Consider the following 19,877-nt stretch of genomic DNA (forward strand, 5'->3'; position numbering starts at 1 on the left):
TATTTCATTGTTCCCTTGGCTGTATCTCTTTGCCTGAGGCCTTTCCCCACATACTGTTGGAAGGGTTCGGAAGCAGGGATATCCCAAATAATTTTTAATTAATTTATTTATCTGATTTCTATGCCGCCATTCTTGAGATGACTCGGGTGGCGTATAACATTATAAATGGAACAATATGTAAAGAAATCTGAATTACTATTAAAAAATTATACAAATTACTAAAAAAGTATTAAAAACCTCACATACAGTTATGTGCATTCATCCAATTTAATCATACATAGTATTGGCCGAAGACAATCTCACCACTCACAGCCCCCATGCCCACGGCAGAGGTAGGCCTTCAGAGCTTTAAGAAAGACCAGGAGGGAGTGGGCAGTACATATTTCCGGAGGAACTTCGTTCCAGAGGGCCGGGGCTACCACAGAGAAGGCTCTTCCTCTAGGTCACGCCAACCAACATTGTCTGGCCGACAGGACCTGGAGAAGGTCGACTCTGTGAGACCTAACCAGCCACTGGGATACAGGAGGCAAAAGACAGTTCCAAAAATAATCTGGTCCTAAGCCATGTAGGGTTTTGTAGGTCATAACCAGCACTTTGAATTGCGCCCAGAAACCAATTGGCAACCAGTGCAGCTCACAGAGTGATGTTGAGATGTGGGCAGATCTTGGTAGCCCCACTATAGCTTGCGTGGCTGCATTTTGTGCCGCAAGGCATGGGGAAATTGACACCTCCCCCAACTACTTGGTTTATGTATGGTTTGGTTGGGTTGTGTGATTATTTTATTATAAGGGTTTTTAAATTGTGTTTTTAAACATTGGATTTGTACATTGTTTATGATTGTTGTGAGCCGCCCCGAGTCTTCGGAGAGGGGAGGCATACAAATCTAATATATTATTATTATTATTATTATTATTAATAATAATAATAATTTTGCACAATTTGTAGTCTCCAAACACTCTTCAGAGGCCGCCCCATGTAGAGAGCATTGCAGTAATTGAACTTTGAACCATGTTAATTAGATTACATTGCATGGATTTTATTTGTCTTCTAGCCCCCAAATCCCCTGGAGAAAAGACACGCTACGACACATCTCTTGGCTTGCTGACCAAGAAATTTATCCACTTGCTGAGCGAATCAGAAGACGGGGTTCTGGATTTGAACCGGGCTGCTGAGGTGCTGGAGGTACAAAAACGACGTATCTATGACATCACCAATGTCCTGGAAGGGATTCAGCTCATTCGCAAGAAATCCAAGAACAATATCCAGTGGATGTAAGTTGGTTGGAAAGAACTTCAGGGGCAAGAGAGATCCAAAGAGAATGGCCAATATAAATTGGGTTGGATATCATGATGATCAAATGTGTAACAGGAACATCATTCTTTTTTTTAAATTAAATTTTTAAATTAAAAAAATTTTTTTTATTCCTTTCCACAAATTCCATTTTTATAACAAAACGCACACACCTTAAAATATATTAATAAAATACACATACATTTTCAATATTTCCTCGGAGTCCTCGGAGAGGGGCGGCATATAAATACAAAAACAAACAAATAAATAAATTCATAAACTAGTATCTTTGCACCTTTTTCAACACCTATTAAACAGATCTACAAAAAAAATGTAATCATCCAGTTAACCTTGTACTTTTCTGAATCATTTTTTGTTCTGATTTCAAAAATGTATATAGTTTTTCTGTTACAGGTATAGTTTTCATGGAGCAGCATCATTATAAAGTATAGAAAATATACTAGCAACTTTAAGAAAACAGTAATCTACATCAGAAATTAAGTAACAATAAAAATGCTTCTATGTCAGAAACTTTATGTGATAGAGCAAAACTTAGCATATTTTTGGAATCAGCACATTAAACTCCATAAAAACAGACATATTACCTTTGCTGATGATTTTTTTGTGTTGATCAGTGTTATCTAACCCAACACTCCCCTCTTCCAACCTTCATCCGCTCTTCTTATTCCTTCTCTCCCCCACCTTCTCCTTCCCTCCATTCATTGTCTCGCTATTAACTCCCTAAATCTCCTAATCAACAAATTAGAAAAAAGCGGGGTAGATTACATCACATGCAGATGGATTAACAGTTGGCTGGCCAACCGCACCAAACGAGTTGTCCTCAACGGTTCCAAATCCACATGGAAGAAGGTAGGCAGTGGGGTACCACAGGGTTCTGTCCTGGGCCCTGTGCTCTTCAACATTTTCATCAACGACCTGGACAAAGGAATAGAAGGGCAACTAATCAAATTCGCAGACAACACCAAGCTGGTGGGGATAGCCAATACCCTAGAAGACAGGCTCAAATTACAGAAAGACCTGTACAGACTAACACAGTGGGCCCACACCAACAAAATGATGTTCAACATCGACAAGAGCAAAGTTGTTCACCTAGGTAAAAAAAAAACCTGGACACACATACAGCCTGAGAGAAACCCCTCAATAGCAGCGACTGCAAAAGAGATCTCGGAGTCTTGGTGGATAATCAACTAAACATGAGTCAACAATGTGCAGCAGCGGCCAAAAAAGCCAATACAATCCTAAGCTGCATCAACACTCCAAGACCAGGGAAGTCTTAATACCACTCTACTACGCCCTGGTCAGACCACACCTGGAGTACTGCATTCAGTTCTGGTTACCACACTTCAAAAGAGACATTGAAACTCTGGAGAAGGTGCAGAAAAGAGCAACCAAAATGATTAGGGGACTAGAAACCAAGACTTATGAAGAGAGACTGCGAGAACTGGGCATGGATAGCCTAGAGAAAAGAAGGGCCAGAGCGGACATGATAGCAGTCTACAGGTACACGAGAAGTTGCCATAGAGAGGAGGGGGATCACTTTATTCTCCAGGGCACCAGAGGGCCAGACGAGGAACAACAGCTGGAAGCTGACCAAGGACAGATTCAACCTGGAAATAAGGAAGAACGTCCTGACGGTCAGAACGATCAACCAGTGGAACAACCTACCAACGGACGTTGTGAACTCCAATACTCTGGACATTTTTAAGAGGAGATTGGACTGCCATTTGGCTGGGGTGCTATAGGGTTCCTGCTTAGGCAGGGGGTTGGACTTGATGATCTGCATGGTTCCTTTCAACTCTAACAAACAAACAATAAATAAATAAATTTCCAGTTTCTTTCCACACCTCTGCCTCCCCTTCTTACTGCTTCTTCATCATTCATTTGCTGTAAGTCACCCTTCTCCAACTAGAGCAGGTGCCTTCAAACTTGGCAACTTTAAGACTTGTGGATTTCAACTGCCAGAATTCAAACCTTAAAGAGAAATGCTGTTTTTCTATGATAATTACTTTGCCCGTTTACAGTTCCCTTGGCTGTCTGTATAAGGAGGGGGCATTTTCTCAGATTTTGCTCTGCTCACTTCTTAATTCTTCTGCTTTTCTTTATCAGTCAGAGTCACATTTCAAATCATTTTCCTTAATTTCCACATTTCCTCTCAATCTCTTTAAGTCTGTTTCTCCCTCTGCTTTGGCTTTGAACCCCTTTGTGTTTTCGCTCATGTTTGGGATCAATGTCTCTGTGCCTCTTTTTTTCCTTTTTTAATCTTTTCTTTAAAACCTTCTGAATCTCCGTCCTGCCACGAATTCAAAGCAATTTTTTCACGTTCTACTTAACTTTGGATGAAAAGCCAAATCATCTTGTTTGTAAGTCTGATATTCAGCGAAGGGCTCCACTTTTTCCTACCAGTACAGGACCCCGAGGCTGGCATGGGTGCACATGCGCCCAACACATGTGCACATGCCCCCGTGCAAAATTTCACTTCTGCACATGCGCCCAAAGCAATATCTCACGCAAGGATGCCCATGCGGGTGAGATTTCTGCAATTTTCAACTCATGTGCCTGCGCAGAAGCAAAAATTGCTGAAATTTCACCTGATTGAGATATCGCTGTGGGTGCATGTGCAAGTGAAATCTTGCACAGGGGTGCGTGCACACATGTTGGGCTCATGCACGCCCTCGCTGGCCTCAGGAACTCATTAAAAAATCCTAACGGATCGCCCATCCCATTCGTATCGTGTGGGGCCCATTACTGCTGATATCCTAAGTTACGATTGTATACTGTTATAATTTTCTTTAAAAAAAACTTTTCTCCCTTTTCAATAGGTTAAGCTTTCTGAATAATAGAATATTTGTGGGTTTTCATCTCAGCCAATAAGTAGGCCTGCGTTGAAATAACACAATTCATCAGGATTTATATAAAACCCCAAGGGGGGATAAAAGTGGGGGACGGAGAGCCCGGAGTGAAAACCTGAACTCTGGTTTAGCAAGTGGAACTCTTCTGACCTATTATTATTCATGTGATGTCCAGGGGAACGGGCCTTTTTGAAGATTCTTCTGTGGCCACGAAGCAACATGTCTTGCGACAGGAACTGACTGAACTTTCGAAGAAGGAGAAAACTTTGGACAAGCTAATGCAGGAGTCCTCTCTCCAGTTAAAGCGTCTGACAGAAGACGAGACCAACCAAAGATATCCTTTGGAGAGGTGGGTGGGCGAAGAGAACAGAAAACAGGGAGAGGCTTCCCGAAGGGTCACACTGCAATGAAAACCAGGGGCCAAAGGTTCAAAACCCAGCAGACTCCACTCAGAGCAATTCTCGGGGTTACCTCAATCAAGCAAGTCAAGGTGCACCTTTACCCTCTTTAAATATACAGTGATACCTCGTCTTACAAACGCCTCATCATACAAACTTTTCGAGATACAAACCCGGGGTTTAAGATTTTTTTGCCTCGTCTTACAAACTATTTTCACCTTACAAACCCACCACCGCCGCTGGGATGCCTCCGCCTCCGGACTTCCATTGCCAGCGAAGCACCCGTTTTTGCACTGCTGGGATTCCTATGAGGCTCCCCTCCATGGGAAACCCCACCTCCGGACATCTGTGTTTTTGTGATGCTGCAGGGGAATCCCAGCAGGGGAATCCCAGCAGTGCAAAAATGGGCGCTTTGCTGGCAAAGTCCAGAGGTGGGTTTCCCAGCGAGGGGAGCCTCAGTGAAATTGCAGCATCACAAAAACACAGAGGTCTGGAGGTGAGGTTTCAAGGACTTCGGTGTTTTTGCAATGCTGCGATTTCACTAATGCTCCCTTCGCTGGGAAATCCCACCTCCATACTTCCGTTGCCAGTGAAGTGCTCGTTTTTGCGATGCTGGGATTCCTCTGCAGCACCGCAAAAGCACAGAAGTCCAGAGATGGTGTTTCCCATGGAGGGGAGCCTCAGGAGAATCCCAGCAGCGCAAAAACAGGCGCTTCAGCTGGCAAAAGGGGTGAATTTTGGGCTTGCATGCATTAATCGCTTTTCCATTGATTCCTATGGGAAACATTGTTTCGACTTACAAACTTTTCACCTTAAGAACCTCGTCCCGGAACCAATTCAGTTTGTAAGACAAGGTATCACTGTACTGTATTTTTTTGGAGTATAAGATGCACCTTAGTTTGGGGAAAGAAAATGGGGGGGATCTGCAAGCAGATATTCATCTGGCTAGCATCCTTAGTTGGGTCAGCTTCAGCACATTATTTTATTCCTTGGTTAGGGCTGAAAAAATAAATCGAAGGAAGTAGGAATGAAAACAAGTGTGCAAAGAGTTACGGTTTGAAAAAACTACAGTGGTACCTCGTGATATGAACCCCTCGTCATACGAACTTTCTGAGATACGAACCTGGGGTTCGGAAATTTTTTGCTTCTTCTTCTGAACTTTTTCCAGCTTACGAACCCGCCGCCCAAACGCTGAACCCGGAAGTTCGGCAAAAGTTCGGGTTCGGCGTTCGGGTTCAGTAGGACGCCGAGAAGTCCAGCTGTTTCAAAAGGCAACAGCCAGGCGGCGGCGCCCAGCGGAGCGCCATTTTTTGCAGGGTTTTTTTTTTTGCTTGCACGCATTAATTGACTTTACATTGTTTGCTATGGGAAACGAGGTATTACTGTACTTCAGAGGGAGTAGGAATTTATAATTAGCACCTCATTAGGGCTGGATACAACCTTTTTCAGAGGAAGGAAAACAAACCTGCAAAGATTTAGGGCTGGGGAAAAAACCTGCTTCTTCAGAGGGAGCCAGGAAGATCGTTAGTACCTTGTTAGGGCTGGGGGAGGAAAAGCTTCCCCAAATTTTCAGTCTCTTAGGGAGGAAAAAGGTGCGCCTTATACTCCGAAAAATATGGTAAGCCATAATGACTGGATTTGCTTCTTACGGTAAGCCCCAGGGCTGCAGCCAAGAGCTGACTATATCTCCCTGTGCCCGTTTTATTTATTTATTGTCTGCATTCATTATTTTTACAAGTAGTTGTAGGTGTTGTACATACCACAATAATTCTTTTGTTTTCCTCACAGCAACAACTACCCTGTGGGTTGGGCTGAGGGGGAAAGTGACTAGCTCAGAGTCACCCAACTGACTGACTAACTGACTGACTGACTTACTTACTTACTTATTTATTTATTGGATTTGTATGCCGCCCCTCTCCGGAGACTCGGGGCGGCTAACAGCAATAATAAGACAGCATATAATAATAATCCAATACTAAAAACAATTAAAAACCCATTATTATAAAAACCAAACATACATACAGACATACCATGCATAAAATTGTAAAGGCCTGGCGGCAGAGATGGGTTTTAAGTAGCTTACGAAAGGCAAGGAGGGTGGGGGCAATTCTAATCTCTGGGGGGAGTTGGTTCCAGAGGGCCGGGGCCGCCACAGAGAAGGCTCTTCCCCTGGGTCCCGCCAAGCAGCATTGTTTAGTTGACGGGACCCGGAGAAGACACACTCTGTGGGACCTAACTGGTCGCTGGGATTCGTGCAGCAGAAGGCGGTCCCTGAGATAATCTGGTCCGGTGCCATGAAGGGCTTTATAGGTCATAACCAACACTTTGAATTGTGACCGGAAACTGATCGGCAACCAATGCAGACTGCGGAGTGTTGGTGTAACATGGGCATATTTGGGAAAGCCCATGATTGCTCTCGCAGCTGCATTCTGCACGATCTGAAGTTTCCGAACACTTTTCAAAGGTAGCTCCAGGTAGAGAGCGTTACAGTAGTCGAACCTCGAGGTGATGAGGGCATGAGTGACTGTGAGCAGTGACTCCCGGTCCAAATAGGGCCGCAACTGGTGCACCAGGCAAACCTGGGCGAACGCCCCCCTCGCCACATCTGAAAGATGTTTCTCTAATGTGAGCTGTGGATCGAGGATTATTATTATTATTATTATTATTATTATTATCATCATTATTATCATTATTATCATTATTATTATTAATTAGACTTGTATGCCGCCCCTCTCCGAGGACCTGGAGTGGCTCACAACATGCAATACAAATCTAATAGTTAAAACAGTAAGCTTATGTGCCGTAAGGTGAGACTAGAATTCCCAGTCTCCCAGTGATTGGGACAAAATCAGCCAGCTTGCTTTCATGCCAAGGCAGAATTCACAGTCGCCTGGTTTCTAGCTTGATGTATTAACCACCAGACTAAATTTATTTATTTATGCATTTATTATTTTAATTTTATTTATTCATTCATTCATCCATTCATTCATTTGAATTTGTATGCCGCCCCTCTCCAAAGACTCGGGACAGCTTACAACATATTTTAAAAATGCAACATCATAATGCAATTAATTTAAAACAGTTCATCTAAAACCCCCGTAGTATTAAAATCAGTCATTGTCAGTCACACAACAAACATAGACAGCATTTGTTGGGTCAGAAGACTGGAGTTTAATGGCCCCAAGCCTGATGGCATAAATAAGTCTTGAGACTCTTGCGGAAGGCGAGGAGGGTGGCGGTAGTGCGGATCTGTGGGGGGAGCTGGTTCCAGAGGGCCAGAGCCCCCACAGAGAAGGCTCTTCCTCTAGGCCCCACCAAGCAACATTGTCTGGTTGACGGGACCTGGAGAAGGCCAACTGTGTGGGACTCATATGGCAGGAGGCGGTCATACAAGTAATGTGGTCCAAAGCCACGTCGGGCTTTATAGCTCATAACCAACACTTTGAATTGTGCCCGGAAACCAATTGGCAACCAGTGCAGTCCATGGAGTGCTGGAGAGACATGGGCATATCTGGGGAGGCCCATCACCGTTTGCATAAATTTCCTTTATGATGCCCAAATAAAGATAGAAACAAAAATAAAAGATCTTGGCTTTATTTTGTTTTAATTGGGGGCACTTGGGAAGGCGAAGGAGCAGAAGGATTCCTAATTACATTCATTTTACCCCTTCGACTCAATTTCCCCCCAATTTTTGAGAGTTGGAACCTCTTTCAACTTTTCCAAAAGTATCCTGTAGGGATTCTGACCATGGGGAATGCCCTGCATTTGAAACAACCCCCTTTTCAACTTGACATGTAAGTTCAAGCCCAAATGGGACTGGTTGAAACTTAAGATACAGAACAAACCAGGAATACAGATAAAGCTGGAAGAGCCATTTCAAAATCTTTTATTCCCTTCTTGACCTAGACCAGGGTGTGCAACTATGGCAATTTTAGGGCTCCCAGAATTCCTCAGCCAGTATAGCTAGTTCTGGAATTCTGGGAGTTGAAGTCTCCAGGCCATATGCTGGCTCAGGAATTCTGGGAGTTGGAAGTCCACCAGCTGCCACAGTTGCCCATCAGAATTCAGAGTTTGGTGTCTCTTTGCAGTTATTTTCTTTAACTTCCCTGTGTCCTACGTTGGCCTACGTCACTTATCAGGATATCAGAGCCATCAGCAACTTTAATGAGCAGACGGTGATTGTGGTGAGAGCGCCTCCTGAAACTCGTCTGGAGGTGCCTGACGTTTGTGAGGTAGGACTGGTAACTTAATCATTCTTCATTTCAGTGGTGGCTCTGTCTCTTGCTATAGTTAGTTCGTAATTTACAACGGGTTGCTTAGTGACTGTGCCAATTTAAGACAGACCCCCAAAGGTACTTAACAACCTAGTTTCAGTGACACCCCGCTGACCAGGTCACATGACCACATTTTGGGTGGTCGGCAACTAGCCCACATTCACTGTCTGCAGCATCTCCCATTCGCATGACTGTTTTACACAGGGTGTCTAGCAAACCTGGGAAATCAGGGAATTATCAGGGAAATCGGCAGTTTGGGAAATATCAGGGAATTATCAGGGAATTTGTGAAAAAAACAATAAATTGGGGAAAAACAAACTATCAAAATGTTTAAAAGTCAGGGGAAAATCATGTTTTTAAAAAAAACTGATCGCGTTGCCTGGCAGAGTCAAGCAAAAATGAGCATAACTGTGGCAACAACTTGCTTCCTCAGCTACTGATATTTCTCCACGGCTTGGCCGTTTGGCATGTCATCTACAACCGCGCCTTAACTAGATCCGCAAGTTACAGGGAAATGTCAGGGAATTTCAAAATGCTTTCCCCCTGGACACCGTGTGTTATAACATTTTTGCCCCAAAGCATTGACATCTGGTTTTCGGGCAAAACTGACCCATAGAAAACAAATGGTTTGCTTAATGACCATCACAAAAGTCACTCATTTTACGACCGTGATGGGCCAGCTCCATTACAGTGGTAAATTGAGGGCTACCTATAATTGTTTGCTCTCAAGACAGGTGCCTTTGGCTCTTCCTTGATTTGCTCCTCTTCCTCCAGGAAAACGTCCAGCTCCACCTAAGGAGTACCAATGGCCCCATTGAGGTCTACCTGTGCCCAGAAGAAATTCTGGAAGAAAGTCCTGCCAAGGAAAGCTCTTTTCCTCTTCCAGCGCATCAGGAGGTTACTAAACCCACAACGGTCAAAGGTAATGTTACAAACACTAAAGAAATGATCACCCTGGTGCAGAAGTTAGTGATAAAATCACGAAAGAGAAATGAGAAAGATGGAACTGGTTGCTTGGGAATTGGGACATTGCTAATATGAACTTGCAAATGACTATCATTGTCTGTTTCCCCCCCTCCCCCCCCTCCTGACCTCTATGCACTTTATTGAAGATCCACGCCCCCTAGTGGACTGGCTGGGGAAAAACAACAGCTTCTCCATTGCATCTGGAAGGAGAGTCCAACATGGGTAATACTCCAATTCTATTGGTAGAGACTGAGTTAAGATTAACATATTAATGAGCACCGCCCCCTCTGCTCTCCCCATGAGCCAGTTTTAAAACTCAGTCTTAGAGTAGAGACATACTGAGTTGTAGCTTAGGGGTTTTAATAACCTTAAAATAATACAAATTAAATATGTAAAGTGTTGTTACCGTTTTAATCCTTTTCTTTGTTTTTCAGACGCTGCAATAGAAGAGGAGCAGACGGTCAGGGGTCTCTGCCCTCAGTGGGCAGCACCCCCAACGAACCTTCTCAGGGGTTGTTTGCCTTCCCCCAGTGGGAGCACCCCGAAGAGAAGCAACCAGCCTGGGGGTCCCTGGTCTCCGAGACCATACCGGGGCTGTCAGCCAAAGGTGGGGGGGTCCGCCCCCCCCCCACTGGGAGGCTTGAAGGCGTCTCGCACGGAGCGAGGAAAGCCGAGCGCCTTACAGCTGACAGGGAGGTCAGCACCGAGCCGCGGCAGACGCAAGGAGATCGGAACGGCTCCAAGCTGCCGGAGAAGCCGGAACAGCTACCGCCGCGCCCGCCACAGCTGCCGCAACCGCCGGAGCCCCTCGCGGGGTCAAAACGGACAAGTGCCGGCCTGAGGAGCCGGGAGGGGGCGAGGAAGCCCCACTCTCCAGCCGCCCGGCCACGGAGGGACCCAGCAGCGGTCCGGAGAATCACGGAGGCTGGGCGCCGTCATTTTGGAAGCGGCTAGAGCGGCAAGCGCCTTTTGGCGCGAAAAACAGCTGGGCAGGCGGCGAAAGGGCGCGAACGAGCCAGAAGGCTCTAGTGCGCAGGCGCAGACCCGGGGAGACCCGAGACGCCATTTTGGGAGCTTTTGCTGACGAGGCAGGCGAGAACCAAGCCACCGGAGGTCAGCCAACATTTAACCTGAAATAAATCACTCCCAAACGTGAGTAATATGGAGGAGAATCAGGGAAAGGAGGTCACAGGCTCTCCTGCCATCCCTAAGGATAAAGTGAAGGGGAAAGCCAAGGAAAAGACAAAGCATTCATCTGCTTCCTCATCCTCCATTAAAGAGGCTGAAAAGCGCATTAAGGCGCTAGAACAAAAGCTGGAAGCAGCACTTCAATCGCCTCCAGGGGGTCTTCCTCTGACTCAAAGGCATCCCTTGGACCCTATGTCACCCCCATCCACCTTTGGGCCCTCAGGGGTTACGCCTGAGAAAGACTGGTCACCAGATAGGCAGTTTCTACCCCTGCCTCAAGTGATGCCTTCACCCAGCACATCCTGGGCCAGACCAGCTTCAGCAACACAGGCACCAAGAGGCCTCCAGGGGCCATCAGCTACCTTCACGCCCACAGCGGCGGGCTTGCGGTCTCAGCCCGGGGCGTGGCACAATTTACCCCCAGACCTGCAGGACCTTATCGCGAATGCGTACTCGCAGGCTCCCGGGGCACAACAGTATGAAGGGCCTCCACAACACGCTCCAGATGCATGGTCGGTTCCGCCCCCCTCGGGTTTTGGCTCTCTATTGGAAGAACAAGAACAGTTTGAGGAAAGTGAACCGGAGTATGGCTTTTCCGAGGATGAGGCTGCCCCAGAGCAGGCCCCTTCGGTTGGCTTGTTCAAGCCAGCACTCTTCAGAACCTTATTGTCTAAGGCTAAGCAAGTGATGAACCTGCCGGGTTCAGAAAAGACTCCGGAAGCCACTGAGTCCGGTCAAACTTCAGCCTCCCTACTGGACGAGCCTCAACCCGAGTCTGACCATTTTCCTGCATCAGGCATTTTCGTAAAAGGGATCAAAAGACCTTGGCAGCAGCCTGCGGCAGCTCAGGGACCTTCCACCCTCGAGAGGAAATTTTACACTTTCGACGAGGAGGTGGAAAAGCTGCTCGAATTTCCCCCAATTGACCAGCCGGTAGTGACGCTGGTCTCCAGCGCATTGGTCCCCTCAGAGACCGGGGAATGCCTACGACCGGAGGAACGGAAGGCGGAGACATTACTCCGTAAAGCCCACCAGATGTCTGGTTGGGGATTTCGGGCTGCAGCAGCGGCATCATTCATTAACCGCGCTTCCCTCATGTGGATCAAGGAAATGCAATCCCGCCTAGGGCCCGAGGACGGGCGCCTCCGCCAGGACTTAAGTAAACTACTGGCGGCGACAGAATTTTCGGCAGATGCCACCCTCCACGCGGCCAAGTTCGCCACCAGAAGCATGGCAACGACATTGTCATCACGCCGCCTGCTGTGGCTACGGAACTGGCAGGCAGATCTTAAATCTAAGTGGCGCCTGGCCTCCGGCCCCTTCCAAGGTTCCACCCTCTTTGGGGACCTGTTGGAGAAGGTTTTGGTGGAAGACAAAGATAAAAGGAAGGTCCTTCCTAGAGCTCACAGGAGACCGGATAGAAGGTTCACGCCGTACTCAAGGAGGCAGTCCTTTCGCTGGGAGACTTCTACCGGTTCCGCGCAAAACCAACGTTCCTTCTCCCAGGGACAATACAACCAACAGTCCTATAGGAGTGACCGTGGCTCCTATCAAGATAGGACAAGAGGCTATCATCAGTCCAGGAGGCCCTTTCGTGGCAACTCTCAAAGAGGGTTCAAACGCACGAAATGACGCGAACAGCCCGCAGCCCATCGGAGGGAAGCTGCAGGGGTTCTGCAGAGCCTGGCAGGCGACCTCCTCCGACAAGTGGGCCACAGCAACAGTTACTCAAGGGCTCCGATTGGAATTCATCCAAACACCTCCCAGCCGTTTCATACGTTGTCCCACACCAAGGGACATACCAAAGCAACTACAGCTACGCAAGGAAATCTCACATCTGTTAGAAATCCAGGCCATAGAGTCGGTGCCGCAACAGGACGAGGGCAAGGGATTTTATTCCATGATTTTCATCGTGCCCAAGCCCTCAGGAGGCTGCAGGTTGATCCTCAACCTGAAGCAATTGAACCTTTTCATAAAATATCGAAGGTTCAGGATGCACTCATTGCAGACCATTCTGGCTTCCATTCGATACCGGGACATCTTAACATCTATCGATCTCAAGGAGGCATACCTGCATGTCCCTATCCACCCGGACCATCGCAGGTTCCTCAGATTTGTCACCGAAGGGAAGCACTATCAATACAGGGCCATGCCATTCGGACTGTCTTCGGCCCCCAGTACGTTCACAAAGCTCCTGGACGTTCTGACTGCCAGCTTAAGGGCTCGATCCATCAGACTGATGGCGTACCTGGACGACATAATCATCTTGTCCAGATCCCAGGTAGCGGCAGAGAGGGAGCTCAAAGAGACTATTCACACCTTGGAACTGCACGGCTTCACAATCAATGTGGAGAAAAGCCAGCTAGTACCGACTACCAGATTACTACACCTGGGAGCGATTATCGATACTCAAGAGGGCACGGTGTCGTTGTCACCGGAGAGACAAGACAATATCCGGCGATTAATTGCCAGTCTTCGCAAAGGACCAGTAACACTGTCACTGCTGTCAAAAATACTGGGGACTCTGGTGTCAGCCATTGGCATCGTTCCCTGGGCCAGGTTCCATATCAGGACACTACAGTGGTTCCTGCTTCCAGCTCAAAGGAACAAGGTGAGCCACTCACACAGACAAGTATGCTTACCACAAAGAGTCCGGGAGTCCCTCCAATGGTGGACTTCGGCCGCCATAAGCAGGGGCTCCCCATTCCATGTAACAGATCAGGTCATTTTGACAACCGACGCCAGTCTTACGGGATGGGGAGCTCACCTTGGAGCGCACATGGCTCAGGGACTGTGGACTGCAGAGGACCTTTCAGAGGTCAACATCAACTTTCTGGAGTTAAAAGCTGTTTTCCTAGCGCTAAAGACATTTGCATCCCTGGTTCATCAACAGCACGTGCTGGTGCTTACGGACAATGTGGCGACCAGAGCCCACTTGAATCACCAAGGGGGCACAAGGTCGCGGCGTCTCATGGAGGAGACGGAGGCACTATTCCGCTGGGCCGAACAACATCTACGGTCTCTAACAGCGGAGCACATCGCAGGGATTTCCAATACACAGGCGGACTGGCTGAGCCGCTCCACCTTGGATCCGTCAGAATGGAGACTGGATCCGGCTCTGTTCCAACAGGCGGTGAGTCGGTTTGGCCTTCCACTGGTGGACTTATTTGCCAGCCCCTCGAACGCCCAACTTCCGAGGTTCTACACGAGGTTTCCAGCACAGGGCGCAGAAGGGGTCAACGCTCTCCTGTCAGCTTGGCCACCAGGACTTCTTTATGCTTTTCCGCCAACGAACCTACTACCGAGGGTAGTGGAAAAGACCCTGAAGGAGAGAGCGGAGGTGTTGCTGGTGGCCCCTCATTGGCCTCGACGTCCGTGGTTCTCCGACTTGGTGGCACTGTCGGTGTCACCCCCTTGGAGGATTCCGGACCGGATGATAGCTCTCAGCCAGGGGAACCTACAACATCCAGATCCCCAGTGGCTTCAACTGACCGTTTGGCACTTGAACGGGTCAGGTTACGAGGGTTGAAACTACCGGAAAAGGTCATAGACACCATGCAAGCGGCAAGGCGGCCATCCACCTCTCGGATTTATCAGACGACATGGGCAGCCTTTTGCGGCTTCTGCGACAAACACCAAATCAATACTGAACAGGCCTCAGTGATTGCGGTCCTAGAGTTCCTACAAACTGGACTGGATCGGGGCTTAGCCCCTAATACACTCAAATGGCACGTAGCAGCCCTCGCGACCATGATACAGGTTGAGGGTGTCCGCTCCTTGGCTTACCATCCTTGGATTAAAGATTTTCTACGGGGAGCTGTAAACCAACATTCTCCGCCAATCCGGAGGTTTCCGTCTTGGGACCTTCAACTGGTCCTTAAGGCCTTGACAAAGCCACCGTTTGAGCCATTAAGAACCATACCATTACGACTCTTGTCGATCAAGACTGCCTTCCTTGTTGCTATTACGTCGGCTCGAAGAGTGTCAGAGATAGCGGCACTATCAGTGCGACCTGACCTTTGCGTATTTTACCCTGATCGAGTGGTGCTGAGATTGGACCCTTCATTCATACCGAAGGTAAACTCAGAGTTCCACAGGAAGCAGGAGATCATCCTGCCTGACTTTTGCACACATGGCAATCACCCATCGGAATTGCGATGGCATAAGATCGATGTACGCCGGGCGATCAAGATTTACGTTAGACGCACAGAGAGCTTTCGGAAGACAGAAAAGTTGTTTGTTTCATTTTCTGAGGATAAAAAGGGACTTGGACTCTCATCAAGCTCCATTAGTCGTTGGATCAGGGACTGTATTGGGGATGCGTACAGAGCTCGTAACCAATCGGTCCCGCCGGGAGTGACGGCTCACTCGACGAGGAGTGCGGCAACTTCAGCGGCCTGGGCCACCCAGGCGTCCATTGACGACATCTGTAGAGCTGCAACGTGGTCGGCTCCAACGACCTTCATACGACATTATAAGTTGGACTCCTTCGCTTCTGCAGAGGCGGCATTTGGGAGACGTGTGTTACAAAGAGTTTGTTTATCTCCAACGTCCCTGACAAGACCTTTTCCCTCCCATGGGCCGTGAATCTCTGGTATATCCCATGTTGGACTCTCCTTCCAGATGCAATGGAGAAGAACCGTTGTACCTACCTGAACGGTCTTCTCAGTGCACTGGAAGGAGAGTCCAAACCCACCCGGTAGAGTTTGGGTGCAGGGACGCCGGAGTAGGCAGTTAGTCAGTTATTGGTTGTTAACAATAAAAATTGGTTATCCTCTTACTATGTTTCTTCGTCTTAAAACTGGCTCATGGGGAGAGCAGAGGGGGCGGTGCTCATTAATATGTTAATCTTAACTCAGTCTCTACCAATAGAATTGGAGTATTACCCATGTTGGACTCTCCTTCCAGTGCACTGAGAAGACCGTTCAGGTAGGTACAACGGTTCTTTTTAAGACCTTTTAAAGTCCTTTTAAGATCTAAGACTTATTGAAGCTATACAAAGACACTTCACCTGGACCGACGGATTAACCGATGATTAACTAATAACTAGTATTAAGATCTGATTTTTACTTTTTTACCATTTTATACTACTAATTATTAATTTTGTGAATTTTTCTATTTCTATTTATATGTATTTATATTGTGCCACATTTTATTAGCATTTTTACCTATTACTAATTTAATCCTTTTTTAATATTGGGAGGGTTCGCTAATTAATGGATGATTGGAATAGAGTTAATCTTGTGCATGGAATGAATGATTGGTATGAGTGTGATGGTTGGGGTGGGGGGGAGTACGGTATGGATGAGATGATTGTGAGTAGTATGAATGATAGGTTTGGCCCACCTGACGCTCGGGAGACAGGAGAGGAAGGGGCACCGATCTCTGGGGTGACAGAGGGCCGGAATATCCCTGTGTTGCTGGGGAGAGGCAGATATGGTGGGGGCCACAGAGTTAGCCGTTCCAGGGGAACGAGAGACCGTTGCTTAATAACGGTCCCTTGTTCCGGCTCTGTGAGCCCAATCTTGGGTACTGGTGATGAGTGTAACTCTGGCCCTGGGCTCAGGTTGCTGCTGCTCAATGCCAGGTCGGTGGTAAATAAAGCTCTCCTCACCCGGGATCTGATCCTGGATGAGGAGGCCGACCTGGCTTGTATTACTGAAACCTGGCTGGGCCCGGAGGGAGGTGTCCCTCTCTCTGAAATTTGCCCAGCCGGGTTTCAGATATGGCATCAACCTCGACCCCAGGGAAGGGGGGGAGGAGTGGCTATTATAGCCAGGGAGAGCCTTTGCCTGCGTAGACTCATTGCTCCGGAAATTGCAGGTTGCGAGTCTCTCTTGCTGAAGTTGGTTCACCATCACTGCCTTAGACTCAAGAAGATTAATACAAAACATGTAAGAAATCTAAATTAAAATACACTCTAAAAGCCCCAATGCTTAAAATTATTTATTTATTTATTGGATTTATATGCCAATTAATATTAATGCCAATTATACTAATGACATTCATCCCATTCTGCACCATACATTCAGTCTTTGGCTGGGGCTAGATATTAAGGCTCAATTGTCCCAAGCCTGTCGGCAGAGATGAATTTTTAAGACCTTGCAGAAGACGGAGAGAGTGGGGACAGTGCAAATCCCTGGAGGGAATTCGTTGCAAAAGGCCGGGGCTGCCACAGAGAAGGCTCTTCACCTAGGCCCCACCAGACAACATTATTTGGCTGACGGGGCCTGGAGAAGGCTGACTCTGTAAGACCTGACCGGCCACTGGGATACATGAGGCAGAAGACGGTCCCGCAAGTAAATTTGGGAGGGGTGAGTTTCACAAGGGATCAGATGCAGTCACAAAGCATTCTTTCTAGTGGTTCAAGGCCATCCTGTGCCCACCCACCTGGGCAGAAGCGGAAGGAGGACTGGTCATGCTGGCACAATCGGAGTGGACAACGTGACAAGTTTGTGGGTGGGGGACGAGGGATGTGAACTCTCAACTGAGTGGGAAGCTCAGATTCAGGTTCCCCAATCTAGGTGTCAGGATGGCTCCAAAAATCAATTGGAACTTTGAGGAGTACTTCGACTCGGACTCCGCTTGAGCAAGAAGTTGGATTAGAAAGACCCTTAGGGCCCCTTCCAACTCTGTTATTCTGGTGCCAGCTCTTAGAATAGAATAATAACTTTATTGTCACACTAATACATTAAAACAAAATTTTGCTGCATACAGCTCTCAAAGGGTCACCGCCTCCAATATATACTATGCAGTGGTTCTCAACCTTTCTAATGCCACGATCCCTTAATACAGTTCTTCATGTTGTGGTGACCCTCAACCATAAGTCTAGTGCCAATTCTCTCAACAGAATTTTAAGCTGATTGGCAGGAAGGTCAGAGGGACACCCCCACTGTCAACAGGTCCCCCACTGATTGGTCGGATTGTAAAAATATGTTCCAAGGCGCCAGAATAGAAGCTTTAATTCGTAACACCATGGGAAATTTGTCTTTTTCTGTGGCCTTAGGTAACCCCTGTGAAACAGTTGTTCAACCCCCAAAGGGGTCCTGACCCCCAGGTTGAGAACCACTGCACTACAGGAACACGATGAAATAAATCAATACATCAGTATAAATTGAAATAAATTAACATAATGAAATAAAATAACTAAAATGTCTTGGCCCTGCCATCATTGCCGCAATGCTCACATTGTGCCTTGACTTCCCTTTTGTTTTCCCAGTGGAATTGGTGAAGACAGAGGTGCCGAACTGCCTGATGGAGGGCGGGGACGGCCTCCTGGAACCCCCTCAGCACCTCCTGCAGCAGACGGAGGACCAGCTCCCTTCCACAACCTACGGTGACCCAAGCCCCTTTGTCAGTTTCTCCCCTCCCCTTGATCAAGAGGATTATCTATGGGGACTGGAGGAGGGCGAGGGTGTAAGTGACTTGTTTGACGCGTATGACTTGGGGGATTTGCTGAAAAATTGAACCCAGAGCTTCCGCGACCCTTCTGCGGTGCTACCAATGACATGCCCTGCGCGCACAGAGAGATCCAGATTCCGAAGCTTTTGGCTCTTTCTTAACAGCGACTTTTGTTTTTTTATTTTGTCCAAAGAACACGGCTCGCAAGCGACCCTCTTCCAGCTTGTTTGCCCTCCATTTAGAAAATCCTTGCCCTTTCAAGGCTTTCCCAAAGGATCTCGAATGGGTCCCAGTGCAGTAAAGCATCCCATAAGTTGCTATGGGGAAGCTTCATTTTTCTTCCTGTTCCTAACATCTTGTCTGGTTTTTTTTAAGAAGGGCTGAGGGCTTTGGACTCTTGTTTTCACTCTTTCCTCCCATCAGGCCCAATTGCCGACGCCTTGGAGAAACCAGGAAGTCTTAATTCAGTTGTGTATTTTCTTGGCGGAACTCCACACAGCTCAATGGGCATAAGTCCTCCTTCTAGGGCACCGCTCACCCCCTGAGAAGGAACCACAAATCTACCCTTCATAAGTGGGCAAGCGTGATTTCTCCAGGGGTAGCGCGCCAGAGAAGCCCCAGATCCATTATTTTCCTTTTGGACCCCTGACCCAGGCATCCCAGTTATACTTAGGAAGTTGTCCGAAAGTAAATCTCCTGGAACAGGAAGTGATTTGCAGGATTGCTCAGCAGGAACAGGAGGTTGAAAGTGGCTGTCTTCTTGGTATGATCTTCCCAATAAAATACCGTATTTTTTGCTTCTGAGGCTCATTTGCTTCTGAGGCTGACACTGGCATCTCGGAAGCAATCCTTTTTTTTTTTTATCACTGTTCAGAACAGAGCTTCCTTGTATCAGTGTCATCGAAATTCCCTGCGACAGATCACTTTCTATCAGATAACCAGATTTGGTTTTCTGCCAAAAAACAACACCTCAGTTTCCCTGCTGTAAGGTCACACACCTGCAGCTTTAAATAAAATTGCAGTGCAATTAATTCCCTTTGTGTTTGATGCTGCTGGATGGAAGGAGCTACCTATTTCAAGTTTAGTTCATTTCTGTGAAAGGTGAAACGGCTCTTGAGCTGTTATTTTATTTTTTCTTTCCAAAAAAGGAAAGATATTTTAAAGGTTACGCATCTCTCTTCCTTAAGTAGGATGGTGGAAGGGAGGGAAACAAATCAGTCTTTTCCAGTAATTGTCTCATAGTTGTCATTTCTAGCTGCCTTAGAGTGACACACGTTCATCTGTAGTAAACACATCCTTTCTCAGGGAACTAGAATGTCATTTGGGTTGTTTTCTGATCCAAGAACGCTGAAGTTTAGAGGAGACAGTGCTGTCCAGAAGCATTGCTCTAATCAACATGTAGAGTTGTCCAATTTTGGCAATATCTGTGGACTTCCAACTCCCAGAATTCCCCAATCAACCATGCTGACGGAGATATTCAAGGAGTCGAA

General features: G+C 47.3%; 1 protein-coding gene across 1 annotated transcript in view; it reads left to right on the forward strand.

Moving 5' to 3' along the window:
* E2F2 (E2F transcription factor 2) overlaps positions 1-19,418 on the forward strand; it is a 95,796-nt gene extending 76,378 nt beyond the window's left edge. Inside the window, exons 3-7 of the mRNA XM_070764516.1 lie at positions 1,052-1,271; positions 4,336-4,494; positions 8,676-8,790; positions 9,607-9,754; positions 18,206-19,418. Of these exons, the coding sequence (XP_070620617.1) occupies positions 1,052-1,271; positions 4,336-4,494; positions 8,676-8,790; positions 9,607-9,754; positions 18,206-18,453 (890 nt within the window). The 3' untranslated portion in view covers positions 18,454-19,418. The remainder of the gene's footprint in view (positions 1-1,051; positions 1,272-4,335; positions 4,495-8,675; positions 8,791-9,606; positions 9,755-18,205) is intronic.
* Positions 19,419-19,877: the final 459 nt, after the last annotated feature.

The sequence above is a fragment of the Erythrolamprus reginae genome, chromosome 11, assembly GCF_031021105.1.
Source record: "Erythrolamprus reginae isolate rEryReg1 chromosome 11, rEryReg1.hap1, whole genome shotgun sequence".
In the NCBI taxonomy this organism is placed as follows: domain Eukaryota; kingdom Metazoa; phylum Chordata; class Lepidosauria; order Squamata; family Dipsadidae; genus Erythrolamprus; species Erythrolamprus reginae.